Source organism: Chaetodon auriga, chromosome 12 (genome assembly GCF_051107435.1).
Source record: "Chaetodon auriga isolate fChaAug3 chromosome 12, fChaAug3.hap1, whole genome shotgun sequence".
NCBI classification, from domain to species: Eukaryota; Metazoa; Chordata; class Actinopteri; order Chaetodontiformes; family Chaetodontidae; genus Chaetodon; species Chaetodon auriga.
In genome coordinates, this window is record NC_135085.1 from 22,610,982 (window position 1) to 22,627,048 (window position 16,067).

The 16,067-nt window shown below is 43.2% G+C and overlaps 1 protein-coding gene across 1 annotated transcript in view; it reads right to left on the reverse strand.

Annotated features, from left to right (window-relative positions):
- The window catches only part of LOC143328878 (contactin-associated protein-like 4), an 88,350-nt gene that overhangs the window by 45,453 nt on the left and 26,830 nt on the right, over nucleotides 1-16,067 (reverse strand). The window contains exons 3-5 of the mRNA XM_076744300.1: nucleotides 9,786-9,979; nucleotides 6,201-6,348; nucleotides 4,017-4,220 (exon numbers count right to left, since the gene is read on the reverse strand). Of these exons, the coding sequence (XP_076600415.1) occupies nucleotides 4,017-4,220; nucleotides 6,201-6,348; nucleotides 9,786-9,979 (546 nt within the window). The remainder of the gene's footprint in view (nucleotides 1-4,016; nucleotides 4,221-6,200; nucleotides 6,349-9,785; nucleotides 9,980-16,067) is intronic.

A 16,067-nucleotide genomic window follows, 5' to 3' on the forward strand; every position in this document is an offset into this window, starting at 1 on the left:
AGTACTGGGAAAGAAAGTTTGTATTTCTGCTGAGAGAAGAGCTGAATACAGTCGGCCATTAAAAATGTATTAGGTATTCTTCGGGGAGACACAATGCCAACTTCAGAGAGAACCAGAGACAGTTTGGAGGATGATGGACAAATGTATTTTGGATTCTTCAGCCCATTTTGTGAGATGATATATTTGATTACAGCTCGGATGAGAAAAACATCTTTATTTGGGGAGGAAAAGTTCGGATGTGGACCTCGTGGTACAGAGGAAGTCTGTCCTGTCAACAGTTATTGTGATGAGTTATTTGATTAAAGTCTGGATGAGCGGGAAAGAGACAGAGAGATCAATACGAGAGGCACCATGACAAGACTTAAAAACAAATCAGACGTTGTTGAAGGGAGAGAAGAGGTGCAGAGGACCTTATGATTGAGAGTTTCATTGAATGGATGATTTAATTACTGGCTGCACGTCTGCAAAGAGAAAGCAGGAATCAATAGAGAGGTCCAAGGGCAAACAAATAGAAACTTAATTGATATTATTATTATAAGGAACCCTCTCTTTCCTTTTCTCTGTCGCTGTCGTCAGGGAGAAGAAATTTTTAATTGGGAAAAATCTTGACGTGGAACAACAACAACAAAAATAATGCTGTATTCTGTGTGAAATCTACCGTCAGTGAGCCCTTCAGCGAGACTGTGATATGAATTGAGATGAGGGTCACCAAAAATCAATAGGTTACTTCCTGATGGGAGCATGAATGTGCACGGAAAATATTAACAAGCAAAGGGTCAGCAGATATGAAAAATTTAAAGATCAGGGTGATGGTAGCGCAGAAGAAAGGTCACGAGGGCTCAAAAGTCAAAACATTTTCATCTTTGGAGCATGAACGTGCACAGTAAGCTTCAATGTGCTTCGTTTTCTGAGATATGCTGGTCATATATGCACCGTACTGAAGTATTTGGAGCTCTACATAAGCAGACTGTGAGTCTGGAGACTGGAGGAGAAAGACAACACATTGTGCTCAACACTTATGCTCAAAAGGGGCCCCCTGCCTTAAAAAGTCAAACCAAGGGGTCTCGACTAAGTGTCCATACGTGATGAGTTGAGAGTGAGAGCAGCTTGGAGCAAGTATGGTTCACAAAATCTCTGGATAACCAGCACGTAAGAAACTGCTATTAGCTCCAGAATTTTCCGTTAATGTCGAGGAGGGTCAGGCTGGATGTGATTGCTTCTCTCTTGCAGCGTCTGCTGAACATTCTGTCGGCAATATCATTACAGCTGTTCACTCTAAACATGATTACACAGGAAGACTACGACGGCCCTTATCAGGAACTGCTGCCACTGTAATCAGCTGCAAACATAATTTTGAAACTGTAAACACACTTACAATACAAATATATCTGCACGTTAACTTGTGTATCTCATAAGGAAAGTGTCATTACAAGCTACATCAATTGTGTCTGCATGTTCTAGTGTCTGCTGATGAGGGAACTCTGTAATATGTCTTTCACATAAGGCCTTTAAAAATCTGCACTCTAGGGATGGACAAGTATCCCAGCATGCATTCTGCATGAACTAAAGGCAGAGGACACGAGCAAGACTGGTACAGAAGTTGTCCCACAACAGTTATCGTGTCAGTCTTGGTATTTTTCTAAGGTATGCACTGGGACAGGACGCACCGACATAAAATGACTAAAGCAACAGGAAAGGACTGCGCTGAGTTATGAGCCAACAAAGATACAATATACTAACCTGACATTTTGATGAATGTAAAGCAGAGGGGAATGGTTTCGGATAGCAGACATAAATCTTATCAAACCACCAAGTTCATTTCAGCTGTTTGGACAGCAGCTAGCAGATGTTTACTACATTTTGTGCTGCTCTGCGTCACAGCAAGCCATGTAAAGATTTGACACGGGAAACAGAGCTCAGAGAATCCTCCATCTCTGCCCTGAACACAGTCAGGACTGAATGTGAGCTGACCAACAACACTAAAATCTGCCTCTTCTGACTGCTTCACTTTTTTTTGTCTTTTTGTCCTCGTTGAGCTGTTGGTCTTTTCTCCAAAGTACATGTTTAAACCGGAGTCAGATTCTTCATATGTGCAAACATATTTGGACAATAAGGCCGATTCTGACTCTGATTCTGACTCGGTTTCTGATTCATATATGCATGTTATGCTGGTGTTTGGGTGCCTCAGGGTGTCATGACAAAAACTGGTCATTATGTGACCATAAAAACACACAGACCAAAATCTCCCATCACTTTGTGAACCATGGCGTTTTGTTTCCTCTGTTATCCAGGACAGAGTTGCTGGGCTGTTACGCACAGTTGCCTCATAAAGCGAACTGCATCTGCTCCGGGGGGTCAGACCTGGATGCGTTAGTGTTGTTAGTGTTAGCAGAGCAGAGCGAACCATGCATGAGCTCGGGGTCAATGCACGCAGCAGATGACCTAAATTACACAATCTGTAACCTAAAAAGCCTGGGCAGAGACAGAGAGAGAGGATGGAAAGGAAGCAGAGGGCAAGAAAAGACTGAAAGGAAGGCAGTGACAGAAATAATGAGAGACAGAATGATGAAGAGCAGCAAAAAAAAAAAAAGATCAAAAAGGTGGTTGAGAACTGAAACAGAATACCAAAATGTTAAGAGAAGAACAAAAAACATGGTGTAGAGCTGACAAAGGCACATGGCCTCTTCTGAAATGTAAAAAATAAAGGAACGGGGGATCAGTGGAAAACATAGAGGAGTTGTAAGAGGGACCGAGATGGAGGAAGACAAGAAAGAAGAAGATGCTAATTGCTGTTTTCAGCGCTGGTCTGAAGCAACAGACGCAGAGCTGCTCTCATTCTCTTTTCTATCGTTCCAATGGACGGCTTCAGTTTTCTCTCACTGAGCTGCAGTCTTTCTTTAAGATGGAACAGTCTGTCTGTAAAGATTCATAATGACACCAAGGTCACCAAGCCTTTAAAGCCACAGTGAAATGACAGTTAGAGCAGCTTTAGCTTCGGTAATGTGAGTGAAATCATCAAAAAAGCATCAAAATATGCTTAAAGTACCAAAAGGTTACAGTACTTGTTTAATGTACTTTGTTACTTTCCACCACTGTGGCAATGACATATTTAACATGACAAAGTGCTCCTTTCCTTTCCCCGTCTTTATCGGACTCTGTCTTTCAAAGGATGGATGAAAGATGGATGGATGAAGAACCAGACGGATAGACGTGAGGATAAAGACAGAGGTGGCAAAGTGAAGGACGTGATAGAGGGAGGCAGAGGTAGAAGAAGCAGGCGATGGATGGATGGATGGAGAAAGTATCCCAGCAGCCAGATGGGGCTCCTGATGAGAGGTGAGCCATATGGTGATGATTCAGCATGGCAGCCTGACAACCTCTGGTTTAACCCCGTTTACACACACACACACACACACACACAGCTCTGTACAGTAAGCCGTGCATCACGTCTTGCTCAGTCCGGCCCTAACACATGCTACAGTGAACGGGAACCATCCATCATGGCTGTAACTAGACAGAGATGCAGCAGCGGAGCGTGAGCCAAGATTTAAACCAATCAGGCGACAGCGTGCGTGTCGCCCATCTCACCCAACCGCAACCAATCTAAAGTTATTTCAGAGTGGATTATATTGTCCTCCACTTTATACAGACGTTCCGCACCAGTGCAGCCATAAAGTACTCCACAAAGAACAAAATGTCTCTTTGCTGATCAAATTGTTTCAGCTATTTTTTTTTTTTTTTTTTTAATGGAAACAGTTGTTTCTCTGTCTGTCGGATGGTACAGATGGAAACGTCATGTTCTTTGTCGGAAGAAATGTGTTTACTGCTGCATTTTCACTTTTACCGGGGATGCCAACAAAATAAGCTTCTTAAATCTCCCATTTCTAAAGGTAGATTTGGTTGTGGCGCCTTTATCCGCTATCATTCTCCAGCAGATTGTCGTGTTACACTCCAGCATGCGCATCAGCATGAATAGATGTTGGTATCAGTAGATATCAGGATCTGCTGTGTTGTACCTCGTCTGAGCAGCAGCTGTAGCTTTCCTCTCTCCAGCTCCAGACTGAGGCCGAGTCCTCCCTCTCCCTCTGCGTGCAGCAGTATCCCAGAATTCCTCAGGGTTTTAAACTTCAGGGAGACGACGTCCCGGGACGTCCGCCTCAGTCCAGGACTCAACCTGTACACCAGACTGCTGCCGCCGTCCAGACTCACAACGTCAGAGGCTGGAAGACAAAGCAGAGAGCAGTGAGGACTTTGGGGTCAGTATGTTACACTGCAGAGCAAAAGGACAGCGAAGCATTCAAACCGAAACATAACGTGTTTGTCCAACGTCCGTCTCCTTGTAATCAGGTTTGTAACTAATTTGCCATAGCGAATAATGTAATGTATTAGAGTTAAAGCAGGCGTAAAGCAGGCATCTCACAATATACTGAATCTATCAGCGAAATGTTGACTGACAACGTGTTTCATTTGTTTTCCACCAAAATGTCCAATCATCTACTCGCAGTGACAACTTTCTATGGTTATGCCCAGGCGCTCGTTTAAGATTTAGGAAAAATCGTGGTCCTGTTTTAACACAGAAAAAGTCCACAGTGACTTCAATTTAACTAACACCACCATCTTCTCCAAGCTTTAACCAAAGTTCCTTTGTTGCCTAAACTGAACGACAGACGGGACTCAAACCACAGTCTCTGGTGTCAAAGTCGTCCTCTGTGTCTGCCCACCCCCCACCCCCACCACGTCCCTGTGGCTCTGCTGCAGTACATAAATGTGACCATTCATTCACTCAGAAAAACTGCTCTGAACATAATCCAGGCAGCAATTACATGTGCCAGCACAGAGTAATTGGAAAACCATTTAGTGATATATAAACCTATTTCCGAGGAGACGGGGCCGGTTTGACACAACCTACGTCTCTATAGATTTTATGACATTAGACTGGAATGACCAATGCAGGCCACTGGGTCCGGGCTGGTTTCTCCCCCCTCCACTGACTTGCCATAATAGGCATGTTGGTACATGCAGGGCTCCAACACATATTCAGCATCACCTCGCAGACACCGTCTTAAATGGATATCGCAGTAGATCATATTTTTGTGCAATTCATTAGTGATGGTCTCTATTGAAAAAGCTCTTTAATCTGCTATCAGCAAATTGAACTGATAATGTGTTTTCACGGTGAAATTACGTGATAGTGATGTGTTAATTTTCTCTTTAAAATAAAAGGTGGATGAATACAATTAAGAAGAAAGTGGGATATTTTTCCCTCATAGGAGTAGCAAAAATATTGAAAATCTGTTGTAAAACATGGAAAACAGAAGGTGAATCAGTAAGATATTGTTTTAATGTCTGTAAAAACACGTTGTGGTTGCTTTTTTGTGTTGATAGCAGAGTTAATGACGCAAATCTGCTGTGAAACACACAAAACGCAAATGAAACCAGTTATTTAAACTGTGAACAGAATATGTTTTCCTGCTTTCTGGGAGAAAAGTGTGAAACGCGGTGGTCATCAGTGTTGAGGTGAGAATCCAAACGTGTAGCGGGAGACGACAGTTGGCAGGAAGCCTTTGTCTGTCTCGGCACATGAAATTTGAAAATTTAGCAGGAAGAAAAGGTGTGATGTGATGTGTTGAGAACAGCATGTAAAGCAATAACACAACAGATGTACACACTTAAAATAATACATGTGGAAATTGTGAGGAGAGAAAACATAAGTCACTTTAAATGATTATAAAGTGTTCAGAGGAAACAGTTCATCATTATTATAATATGAAACCAACTAAAAGTCCATCAGATGAAGAAGAACGTGCCTCCACACAACACTTTCCCACAGGTCCGCCTTAAAGATGGAACATTATAAAAGTATTTTTGGATTAGTAGCCTTTATTAAAACACATTGTTTTTCTTTGCAAAACGCTGAAGCTGTCCAGAATTTACTCATTATTATTCATATGCCTTAAAACAAGAGCAAAAATCTGCTATTACTGGTAAATAAACTCAACCTGCTCTCCTGGTTCAGTCCCCTCACCTGAGCTTCTCTCCACCTGCACCTCCTCCCCCTGTCAGTTTCTTTGTGAAAATATCAGTGTCTGCAGTTACACATTGAAGCACTCTGATCAGAAGTGATGTGTACATGAGGACTTTTTCCTCAAATGAAGTATTTTCAGGCACTAAACTGCAGCCTGCCGGTGAAGCAGACTCACTGTAAGGACACCCGTAGGTCTCCAGCCGGAGTCCGATCCTCCCGCTGGGGTTCCAGTCCAGAGGAATGAGGCGGAGGAAGCGAGCGACGGCCGGCTGCTGCAGTTTGTACTGAACCACGCTGTCTGCATTACTGTTCCCTGGAAAAAACTGAAAACACACAGACACAATGAAAACTGACTGCACTTCACTTTTAAGTTTACCTCTGAAGTCAGGTTTCTAATTCTCCAGTCAATGCCTTTAAACCACCGCAGAAGAAGAAGACGTCATGGAAAAACTGGTTCATGTACTTATTTGGTGGACATTTAAGAGTCACATGCTTCAAATACATCATGATTTATTCTCTGTTTGATTTATTTCAAATTTCCACCATTTCTAAAGCACAAATTGAAAATGTGCATGGGAAGAAGTGGAGGTTTTTTAAATCACAGATATACGAAATGCCCCATTTTTACATGACTTTGTTCTGGATTAACCATTTTCTGCAAAAAGTGAAATATAAATATTGAACGGATCGCTCTGTCTCCTTCCTGACTCTTGGCTGACTGCCTGATGGATAGCTCTTTTCATCTCTTTCCATCTCTCCCATCTGGACATCTATCCTAATTACATCCCTCCCTTGAAGTTGACATGCTGGTTAACTGACTCTCCCACTGCTGAAGAAAAGCTTAGACACATAATTAACTTATTAATTCCTCTGTAATCATGAGAGAGTGAAGCCAGATCTCCTCATATGATGAGGAGAGACGTGTTGTAATATAACGTAGTAGTCTGAGCATAGTGTGTTGTGTTGAGTGTGTGTGTGCATGTGTGTATTTGTGTCTGGATCCCAATTTGCCTTAACAAACCTTAATTGTTCTTCCAGCTGAAAGGAACAAATTCACTTTCTGGATACACAAATAACGCACACACATAGCAGCAAACACACAGCAGCATATTAAAATCATAAAACCAGCAAATATTTGGGGTGTGTGTGTGTATTTACTGTATATACTGCATATATGTGAATATACTGTACAGCTGAGAGTCATCAATTAGACTCACGCATCAGCTTTTTTTCAGACCAAGCAGCTGAACGCAGCTTTTCCTCAAAGCTGATGAACCAGAAGAGCCGTCAGCTCAGCAAACTGGCGAGAAAACAGCATCGTATCTATTTCTAGAAAAATGACCTGAGTCTCTCAAAGTGTTTGAAAGACAGAGAGCAGGAGAAACAGGAAGTCTGTTCACACTGCGGAGGCTAAACATCTCCCACAGTGCTCAGCTTCCTGTCTTCACACCTGTGTTTACTGCCTTCCATCCATACGGTTTCAGTGTGGTGAATTCACACGGCAGACGCATTGGAGAGCTAAAGTTGGACGGTGTTGTGCAAAGGAAAACAGCTGCTATTAATGGCAGGTGAGAAGTTCTAGTTTTCCTCCTGTTGATATTAATGTGCATCTCATCCTTCACTCAAGATGGCTTCTTCATTTCAAAGTTTACAAGATAGTTTACAAGATATTTACATCATATTACTCCTATCCTCAGTATTTCCCGCTCAAAGCTCACAGAAAGAGAGAATGTAATGAAATGAGAATGTAAAGAAAAGAGTAAAAGAGAAAACTTCCTCTTCCTCTCTTCTCTTCTTCTTGAAGCTTAGTAGGTTGATCCAACAACTCCGTCCTCTGACAGACTCTGTAAGCTGGGCTGTCTAATGCACAGAGGTTGAGAAACACTTTGAAATGTGACTGGGATTGTGCTCAGTTTATGCAGAGCGTCAGATCAACCTGTTTTTAAGCTGTGAGAAGCCTCCCTGCTCTTTCAGAGAAGATCCTCAGTGCTGAGATTAGCTGGATTCCCTCCATATGAGGAAACTGCCTCTACTTCTAATCCAGCCCTCCTCTCTGCACCGCTGTAACAAAGGCGCTTTTACCCTGCGTAAGTGTCCGTGCTCGCTGTTGGTAAAGCGGGTGTTTTCCACATTTGTTGCACTATTTGAATTGGTATGAGGCCCACTAGGAGCACGCAGGAGAGAAACTCAGACATATTTTGAACTGGCTGACACAATCCATCACTGTGTTTGCTTCCTACACAAACAAGATCAAAACTACTTAGTATTCCTGTGGCTGCAGACTGAACCATGTACCATCACCACAGCGGGACAAACACGAGTCCAACGCAACACAAGCGCGATGGGGGAACACTGAAGGGGAGTGTGTGTCTACCAGGAGGTGGGAGGTGAAGCCTCACCGCCTCTGCTGTCCATCTGACTGACTCCTTCATTAATCAGCTCGACACATACGAGCTTCTGACAGTACAGTTTACAGCCTGGAGTAAGGCTACTCGTGCTTACATGATGTATGAAACCCTGAACATTTTTCCATTTGTGACCTCCGTTTATGATGATGTAACACTCTTCATCGTCTTTATTGTCACTCTCTGCTTCATACTGTTGCTGGAAATACAAAAATAAGGAGATGAACATGTGTGTAAAAGCACCACAGCTTTGGTTGAGCAGACACTGGTATTTCTCCTCATTGATTTCATTTCTGCGGCTGCAATGCGTGCTCTCAGCCGGGAGAAGTGGCGCTCCGCTGCCTCTCTGCCCCGCTCTGTGTCCATCAACAGCAGCTTAAGTGTTTTGGCAACAGGTCCGCACAGTCAGCAGAGCCCTTTCATTGGCTCATCCATTATTAATGAAGAGTCAAAGGCTGCTGATGACTGTGATTATCTCCTCAGGATGGACTGATCCCTGCAGACCAGCGCTGCTAAACACCATGTCCACTGTAAATATGACTGTGGTCGTCCAGGAAAATTAGCTGTAATGAACCTGAGAGGTGTTTGCTTTCACACTGACTCCCTGATACTGTACCTACAGTACTGTTTGTGGACTGCTGTAAGGTGGTCCTGTCTCACACCACTGGGGCCTTAGCTCTCCTTGTTTTTAATGGTTTAATTGTCTCCCATTTGGCTCCAGCTACATTGTCCAGTGTAAATATATTGTTTAAAAGGGAATTACACACCTATAATGTCTTCCTGCCAGTGTGACAAGGTAAAGGACAACACATCCCAGCTAGAAGGTCATTAAACTCATGGACTGTAATAAGATTAATTCATAGATTCATGATTTACACGTCATAGTGGCAAATGAAAGCCATGTTTTGTTTAAATATATTAGCAATGCATTATGTTTAAAATGCTAAGAACACATTCAGTTTTCTGTGTTTTAATTGTTTCTTTTCTTATTATAATTTTACGCTTCAGGGATTTAAAAGCTGCGGGACAAATTTGGGATTTACTGATATATGAAGAAATTCTACTTGATTTGACATCATCGTTCTGTTTGGGACAGTCTGTTGTAGTTGAACAGCCCCTGTGTTACATTATATTCAGACGGACAACAGCATGAAGTGAAAAAATGCAGCCTGTTCATCCATTTCGAGGAAAGGACTGCTTTAGCACATTCGGGGCCCTCAAGCAGATGCTTCCAACAACAAAAAAAATGCAGCGTCGTTGAGTTTTGTCACTGGACTTGGCTGTTTTCAGTCTGAGCGCTCAACTGATGTCCTCCAACAACACGGGCTGCAATAATCACTTCAGCGTGGACTCACCCCGATGCTGTCCTCCTGTCTGTACTGTTTCCAGTTGTGTCCCGTGTCGCTGAACATCAGCAGGTACGACGTCAGCCAATCAGAGCTGCCGTAGCGACCCTGAGTAGCGACGGCGGTGATCTTGGTCCGCTCGCCCAGGTCGACCTCCAACCACTGATACCTGTCTGAGGTGAGAGGAGACCAACCTCCAGCTCCTGCAGGGAGAGAAAATTAAAGATTGATTTATTACATTCCAACCTTTAAGGTAAAGGATGCAATAAGCCTCTGAGTCGCTGGTGTGTGTGCTGCGTGTGTGTGTGTGTGTGTGTGTGTGTGTGTGTGAGGAATGAATTGCTTGACCTTTGAGTTTTACCTGACATCACATTTTGTTGCTCGAGCTAAAATAAAACACATCTTTAGTCATTATAACATCTAGCTTGTTTACCATAACTATTTTAGCATGCTAGCACGCTAACATTCACAATAAACCCTAAACTCAAAGTACAAATGAGGCTTATTTTGCATTTGAATTTTCATTATCTGCATTAATCTGGTCATGGACAAATACAATTTTGGCCTGATTCATGCTGAGGTGGACGCAAATGTCTGTACCAAACGACCAGAAGAAGCACGCAGTGGTTTAGTCCTGCATGATTTCAATCACTGAAGCATTTTCTTTTCTCAAGTGTCCTGACATGCTCATGGCGAGATCCCACGCTTGCATCTTCTTTGACCTCCGTGCTGAGAGGTTTTACTGGATTTAGCTCATGACAAACCACCACACACCACTGCGCAGCTCCTTATTACATTTCCAAAAGAAAACATCATCAATAAGAAGCTGCATTGATTTGCTTCACAGAGCAGCAGTCCATTTACATCCCTTCCCAAATATAGCATCGCTAAGAGGCTGTGGTGTGATCCATTGATTAGTTGAACAGTTTGCTTTCAAGTCTGGATCTTTTGCTATATTGAATATCATCAATAGGAGCTGGTGGTGCCAAGCATTGATTAGTTTTGCAGAGCCCCTGCAGGTCTGTATCCTTTCCCGTATTACATTTCACGAATAAAGAGCAGTGTTGTGACATATTGATCGGTTGAATTCCAGGTCAATAGGCTGAGAAAATGAAAAGCGGGTTTGGTGAAACATGCTGGTAATTTATTTAAAAAGTGTGGTTTTTTCAATGGGCTTTTCCTATCTGTAGCATTGTCTTGCTGTTAATTATGCCAGTAACGATGTGTCTTCCAATGAACACTGTGGTGTTATTGATTAGCCACATACAAGTTCATTGCCATTACATTTGTTTGTGTTTTTAGATACAGAGACAACTGCTACAAGAGAAAGAGCCAGAAACTGTGTGCGTGTGTGTGTGTGTGTGTGTGTGTGTCTGTGTGGGTGTGTGTAGGTATGTGTGTGTGCTCAGTGGGACACTGGTCAGCAGCCTCCTCCTTCAGAGTCGTCCATCTGGCGTTTGAGCTCTGAGGCGTTGCTTTGGCCTGACAAAGCACTATCCAACAAACACACACACACTGAGACACACACACAAACAGAGAATAGAGAAATGGCACAAACATACACAACCACTAATACAGAGGAAGAGAGAGAGGAGTCGGGACCGCACACACACCAACAATGGGAGTCGATGAGTTCTTGGAAAGCATTAAATGCTTTGCAAGACACCAAAACAACAAACACAGTGTAAATGTCAATTGTCCTCATGATACCACTCTGTTGTCTGCTGTTTGTTGTCGCAGCAGCTAGTATTTTGAAACAAAGCTACAATCTGAATTTATCCCATGCCTCCAGAGGACAGTACTGAACTGTTCAGTTTTGGGCTAAGAACTGAAGACCGAACTGATGCCTGTGAGCCTATAAATCCTCTTTGACACACAAATCCATTGAAAAGCATTGGCTGTAAAACAGAGAGCACACTTTGTGTTATTTGTTTGGTCCGGTTGGTCAGCCAGGCTGCTGATGTCATAGTGACCCAACAAGCAGGTGGTCCTGGGAAGTGGGCGTGTTGAAACTTTTGCAGAGGATGCACCAAACATCAATCAACTGGTAAATAAGAGAGTTTCACCTTCTAGCTCAGCCTCTTCTTCAACATGATTCTCTATTGAAATGCCTCAATCAGTACAGATACTGAACCAGTCTATGAGCTGCATCACGCAGGGCTGCCACTCACTCCCAACCTGCAGGGGGCGTACCACCATCACAGCTGATTCACATTCGGCGACAAAATAAGAGATGGAAGCCAGCAAAGATTCAATTGGCAAAAAGCAGAACTGATGACCAGTCACATCTTTGATGTTTGAGCTGAGCGGTGGTAGTAAACAGCTCCACTTCCTGTAAAACTAGCACAGGATGGCTCTTAATTAACCACCCTGGCATGGCATCTTGTTAGCTGCCCAACTACATCAAGAGAAGCAGTCATGAGCCTTATCCAAGGCTTTGAACAGGTTGGGCAAACTTCCATGACCCTGCAGCGTTCTTGCAAGAGTCAAGAGTTTCGTCGTTGTACAACGGCCAGAACAGAATTTGATACTTCAACAGATACCTCTCGAGTCGTTGTCAAGCGACTCATCCAGCACCGTGACAAGTGTTCCCACAGAACTGAGGAGTATAGTAGACTATATATAGTCCAATCAGGAATCTGTCTACGAAGACACGTTTCACACGTGCTAGAAAACAAGGTGGCGACCTCCCAACAGCAAACCAAAGAACTTCTTTGTTCTATTTGGCTGAAGAAGAAAAAGAAGAAAAAAAAATGAGACTAGGAGCAAAGATGGAGATTACATAAAGCAAAGGTTCAGGTTCACTTCATCTGCTTCTGTTTTTCTGTTTCCTGATCTCTAATGTAAGGCGTCCAATAAAAACAAAGTCAACGAAGCAAATAAAATTACATTTAAGAAACTCAGGAGGGAACGGTTTAAATTTCAGGGTGAAACATTCGCTTCACTTCATCTCAGGTACTGGAATCTAATGGTAGCAAAAGATCAGCTTTGTTGCACACGCACCTGCAGTAAATGTCCTTGTGATCGAAATTAAGTTTGGTTTTCTGATTAAGGTTGAATAGATCTTATGTCTTTCTTCATGGGTTGAAGTAATACTGGTTTCTTTGCACCTTGGAAAACAAACACGTTCTGTATTTCCTCTGTGAACATGAATCAGGGTCGGTCTGGCTGGTGGAGCCTGATCTTTAACGAGCTAAAGGCCAAAGCTAATAAACATTGGCTAACAGATGTGTCCAGTGACAGAAGAAGAGAAAAGAGCAGACACTCTGACCTTTTACTCATGAAGATTATACCACAGAAGAAAAGAGAAAGAGATCAGAGGGAAACGACCAAGAGAGGCGAGGGGCGTCCCAAAGATTTACTGTGTCCACCCTGTCAGATATAATTGAAACAGCAGCGGACTGATGGCTAATGGTCCGAATACTTCCTGTCATGGCTGTCACTTTAAATCAAAGAGATCTCCCTGCTCTCTTTCTCCTCTGGTGTCTGTCAAGGAACCGACTCTAACCATCCGCTGAGGAACGTAGTTACCAGCCAATTAGAACGCCAAACTCTCCTCCGCTTTGACTTTACCAGTCAGGGAACGGTTTCTCACTCACGGATAAAACAGCAAAGTTTTTTATTTGTGGATTTAGTCGTACACGCTACTGTTGCGTAAAGGCTTAGTCACATCTGATTTTACTGACAATAATGTCACTACTGTTTGATTGATACCAAGCAGCTTTGTTAAGATACCGAACATGTCCAAACGGGGCTGATGTCACGCGAGTCCATCAGGCCCCAAAACTCTGGAACAAACTACCTACAGATATGAGGGAAGCAGCTCGCTGAATATCTTCAAAAGAAACTTAAAGCTCATCACTTTGAGCTGCAATTCCTATATGAAAGGTGCTCTACAAAAAAACCCTTAATCTGATTATTAGGATGTCTGGGAAGAAAGACAGAATTTCGACCACTTAGACCCCTAAACCGGATCTATACTGGAGTGGTTTATGCCATAGCAACATATGTGGTCCCAACATATGTGTCAGCCTCCCTCTCTATTCCCCTGCATCTATAATGGATCTCTCAAATCTTATCAATCCACACCAGATGCCCTCAGAGTTTCTTTGGCCGTCACCTGCACACCTGTCCCTCATTTCCTCTTTGAGCCACACCTGTGCTTTGTTACCTCGTTAAGTCTCAGTACAAATACCAGGCTCTGTCACTGCTGCTGTGCTGCTATCATACTGAGCCATTTCTGCATGTTCTCCTGCCTGTTTCACAAAAACCTGCCTGTTGCCTTCAGCCGTGTTCAAAGACCTTCTGCTTATCTTTGACCAGGCTTCCAGCTTCTTCCCTGTCAGACTTTGTTTACCTTTTCATACTGTCGTCTGGCCAACCATAGACTCGCTGACAGCCTAAAGTCCCTTTAATTCGCCCAGTGTGTTGGCATTTGGGTCCTTTCCCTTGTCTATATCTTGAAATGTGACAGCTGTAGGTAATGCAGAGGCTCATATGCATTGAGCGTGCATATCCCTCAAAAATGTAATTAAAGGTCCAGCCAACAGCAGCTACAGAAATGCCATCTGGAGACTTGCACTGCTTGTTTTGTCCTCAACAAGTCTCTGATGCTGCTGCAGATTACTGAGAGCATCATCAGCATAAAGCTTCAGTGCTCAGTAATCTTCTCTTTTTTCAGTAATACAAGACATAGTTTCTGCGCTCATCTCTCTGTATCGCTGAATGAAAGATAATAAGGTTTGCTCTACTTTTGGTGCATATAGTTAAAGCATGATCCAACATGGTAATGTACAACACATCTATCCAGTGTTGCAGTGGTGAAATCCAACACTGCACAGCAAATCACTTCCTGCGCCAAAGGCACAGCAGCACAATCACAATAATACTATCTTCACAAACGATCCATTTTACTTCAAATGCTTCACATAAAACGATGTGTGCTCATACTTGCGGGCATCTTGTAAATAAACTCACAGCCACTGACTTCCCATTGCTAGCTCAGCCTGCTATTCTGTGGCTTAAACATGAGCATCAGTAACTTTTTAAGGGTGTTGGAAAATGAGAGCAAATTCTGTTTCATAAAACAGTGAAACAATATTCTATAGAGCAGTATAACCCAGCTTGAGGTAGGCTTCCTCATACCTGATACTTCAGTGCTGCACTTCACCTTTAAGGACTGTGACACCTGAAACTAACTCAATTTGTCTCTCTCCCTCTTGTCTCTGGTTATTAGAGCAGCACAGGTACAGTAGTGTAGGTAACAGGTGAGCATGAGCGCTGGTCCGGCTGCACAGCTCTCCTTCTGCTTTACTGCTGAAGGGAAACCAAGCTTGACGCGAGTCCACTCCGGACAGCAGCTTCACAGTAAGAAACAGATGGATGGATGAGTAAAGAAAGGACCGCTGAATCATTAATAATGCACCGATATTCCACCTGACAGGTACGGAGGACTCACACGAACAAACACAGTCTGAGGAGTAAAATGAAGAGTCGAGTCGAATCGAAAAGGCCGGGCGGGCAGAGGAAGAGGTGAGCCCTTAAAGTGAGACGCAGGTAGCAGAGTGACCAGGCGGAATAGAGACAGGTAACAGGCCGACTATTTAAAGCAGGTCTGGAGTGACAGCTCAGCATTTACATGAGAAAAGCAAGCCTGGATGGAAATTTCAGCAGCCTGATAACATGTCAGACGGGCAGACAGCCTAATGGACACGAGGAAACGGGAGGATGGAAAACAACGGACGTCTCCTGTCAGCAAAGTACAACACTCGATTTTCAAGCATAACATCGGAACTTTACAATAACACACACACACACCGAACACACTCATGTAAATCAATACTGGAGTTCATACAGACAACCAGAACAGGTTCCAGTCAAAGCTGAACTCCACTTCTAGACCTCATTAATGTAAAAAGTGGTTCCTGTGGCACAATAATTCTTTTTCAAGTCTGTTCCAGCACAATTGCAGCAGCACCATCATATGTAACATTGCCTGAGAAAAGAAAACGTTTAAACATGAAGACGGCTATTAACATTTGGCAAGAGGACAGAGTTGGTTAATTAGTTCTCACCAATGAAAATGTGACTGTGGATGGAGTGAGTAATGATGGCAATGCAACACTGTACAGAAGAGTAGACGATCATTTAAAGTTGATAATTTAGAGGAAGGACGAAGGAGAAGGGAAGGGAACGAAAACGAAGAATAAGACAGACTGAGGATCAAAACAGAGCTGTGAGCCCAAAATAGTGAGTCATCCATCCTGCAGGTCCTCGCTGAAAGAGACATTC